This window comes from Tuber melanosporum, assembly GCF_000151645.1.
Source record: "Tuber melanosporum whole genome shotgun sequence assembly, scaffold_67, strain Mel28".
Classification (NCBI taxonomy): Eukaryota; Fungi; Ascomycota; class Pezizomycetes; order Pezizales; family Tuberaceae; genus Tuber; species Tuber melanosporum.
In genome coordinates, this window is record NW_003299114.1 from 220,785 (window position 1) to 223,577 (window position 2,793).

The following is a 2,793-nucleotide window of genomic DNA, read 5'->3' on the forward strand; positions in this document are numbered from 1 at the left end:
CTAAAATGTATTTGCCGTTCCAAGTACTCGTACCCTCAGAGCTTCACTCTCCAGTTCCCCAGTTCACAATTGCATAAACCTTTTTAAAACACGGATATCGCAATGCCCGAACCCCGCTCTCCTTTCTCACAATTCGCCTCCAATCAATCCAATCAATCAATCCACGATGTTATATATGATACCGATACCGCGACATACAACCCGAACACCAACCGTACCGTACTGTACCTCGAGCAATCACTCACCTCCTACCACCTTACAAATCCGCAGGAACCAACCCGAATCGAAATACTCGGACCAGCCACTACAAGTAATAGGACGTCAGAGCCGCCGCCTTCTCTCCAGCTACGATAGATACTATTAATAATAATCTCCGTCTCCACTCCCCCCTTTTTCTTTCCACAGGAGGAAAATTACAAACTGCACAGCTCCCGTCATTCGAGTTTTTTTTTCTTTCACTAAGTTACGGCAGCTTGTTCTCGCCACCACCCTCCCGAACCCCCTCCCCCTTGCCAGATTACTTACTACTTGTCGGGGGGGGGGGTGGAGAAGGAGCTTGGCAAACAATCGAGCACAGCCCAACATACAATATATAATACCTTACTAACCCGCTGCCCGGCCTGCCATCCGTCCACATTCTACAAATTCCCAGAATATCACTTGTACCACAACCTCCAAAAAGGCAATTCCCACCCCCCCGGGGGCGCGTAATAACATTCTCACCACCATCTTCGCTGCGAAGGTACGAGTAACGTATTACCGCATATTCCTGGTAAGGTTATGATAGGTTGGGCACCCGCAGCTGGGTTACGGTATCGTATCGTATCGCAACTCGTGCAAGCATGTATGTATCATAATTCCATTCCCACTTACTTCTGCTTCCTTCCGCTTCGTTTTTGGCTTTGTGGCGGTACTATTATATAGCAGGATGGGGCGGGGCGGGGTATAAAGTGTTCTTCTATCACACAGCTTACGGTTACGGGTAGACTGCTATAAAAAGAGGATAAGGTTTTCTTCTTCTTCTTCTTTTCTTTTTAACTTCCTTCTTCCTTCCTTCTTTCATCCTTCCTTCCTCCCTTCCTTTTTTTTCTTTTTCTTTTCCTTTTCATAATCGCCGTGTTGTGTCTTTTTACACACACACATGCCGGTCTTGGTACCGGATTTGGAGCTAGAGTTGATAACCGGTATCCACGAGGGCAGGGTCGAGGAAGAAGTGCGAAGTGAAAGAAAGAAAGAAGAAAGAAAGGCGGGGAGGCGATTGACAATACCTAAATAACTTCTCCTTCTCCTCTTTCTTCACATTCATCTTTGTCGGGTTACCATTTTTCCTCCAAAGACAACGATAACGAACCGCCTACGGTAACCCATCATGCCCACCGCCACCTCTCCTCCACTCTACTTAAACCCCCGATGGACAACCTCACTACCCCCGCAAACAACCACTTTTACCCTCCTCCTCCTCGACACCACCATTCCACCCATCCTTTCTCCCACCACTTCCTATCCTTCGCAGTCGAACCCATATTCCCCGCCAACAACTTATGCCTACACCACCCCTTCCTCCTCCTTATCCTCCAGCGTGGGCATGATACTCGGAATATCGCTCGGTGCGGTGATGCTTGGCAGCGGTGTCGGGGTGTGGGTCTGGTGGGTTAGGAGGCGGAGGAAGGGGTATGGGGCTTTGGAGAAGGAGGGGGAGGGGGAGGGGGAGCTTTTCTGATTGTAATATAGAAATAGATGGATAAGAGGAGGGGTATATATTGGGATTGAGACTGTAAATTCTCAACTTGGCGGAAAGAATACCGTCAGGTCTTGTTTTTTTTTTTTTTGGAGTTTGGAGTTTGGGATTTCATACATAATTCATCACTCGTGGGGGGTCGGTTTGTTCTGGATTGTCGGTATCATTCACATCTGTCAGAATGAAATGGTAGGGGGGATGCGAGTATTAAAACCATACTAACATAACATATCACACCATAATAAATGCTTTGGAATAAAAAAAGGAAAAAAAAAAAAAGAGACAAGCCACCACCTACCAAACAAGTACGTACAAGTTCAACCACAGATTAGGAAAGAAAGGAAAAAAGGCACTGGGAGCTGATCCCAAGATGCGTATTGCCCGCTGGACCAGATCGATTCGTCCCCCACCACCAATAAGCCAATCAATCAATGACCCATATAATTTATACTCCGGTCTACATGAATCAAAAGGGAAAGGAGAAAAAAGAAAGAAACCAAAGACTTTTTGACAATCGGCTTCCTAGGATGGCTCATCCCCCAAACCCAGCAGCCTGGCACTCAGCTTCAGCGTGGTTATTTTCACCGTTATCCCTTTTCTTATGCTCCTCGCCCAGCGCTTTACTGCCTTCACCACATTCCCCCACTCGAAATTGCCCCATGCTACGATCCCTGGCCTCACGGGCGGATAACAGGCTATCGTAGAAAGCGCGGACCTTGTCATGCGCCATGACCTTGAACCTGTCGAAGCGGAGGACTTGAAGACCATCCGTACATGTAGCTCTACTGAGAGCGACGTAAGCTTGGCCCTTTTCAAACACCTTGCCCAGGTCCACTTTAACTCTCTCCAAAGTCTGACCTTGAGCCTTGTGGATTGAGAGGGCCCATGCTAGGATTAGTGGTATTTGGAAACGCTGCGCTTGTACCTCGCCGTTGGGAAGCTCGACTTTCCAAATCTCGGGCTGGACCAGAAGTTGCCGGCTTGTGCCATCTGGGAGAGCGAATTGGACGAGTGGATATTTGTTCGCAGTGGTGATAGGTCCAGTTGCCTCCACG

General features: G+C 48.1%; 1 protein-coding gene; it reads left to right on the top strand.

The window, feature by feature from the left end:
* Window positions 1–1,105: 1,105 nt before the first annotated feature.
* On the top strand, window positions 1,106–2,011 carry GSTUM_00010149001 (uncharacterized protein). XM_002841095.2 has 1 exon: window positions 1,106–2,011. The coding sequence occupies exon 1, from the start codon at window positions 1,370–1,372 to the stop codon at window positions 1,718–1,720; it is 351 nt and encodes a 116-aa protein (XP_002841141.1). The 5' UTR covers window positions 1,106–1,369; the 3' UTR covers window positions 1,721–2,011.
* Window positions 2,012–2,793: the final 782 nt, after the last annotated feature.

Coding starts and splice junctions, on each gene's coding strand:
- GSTUM_00010149001 (XM_002841095.2), top strand. CDS start 1,370: ATGCCCACCGCCACCTCTCCTCCACTCTACTTAAACCCCCGATGGACA.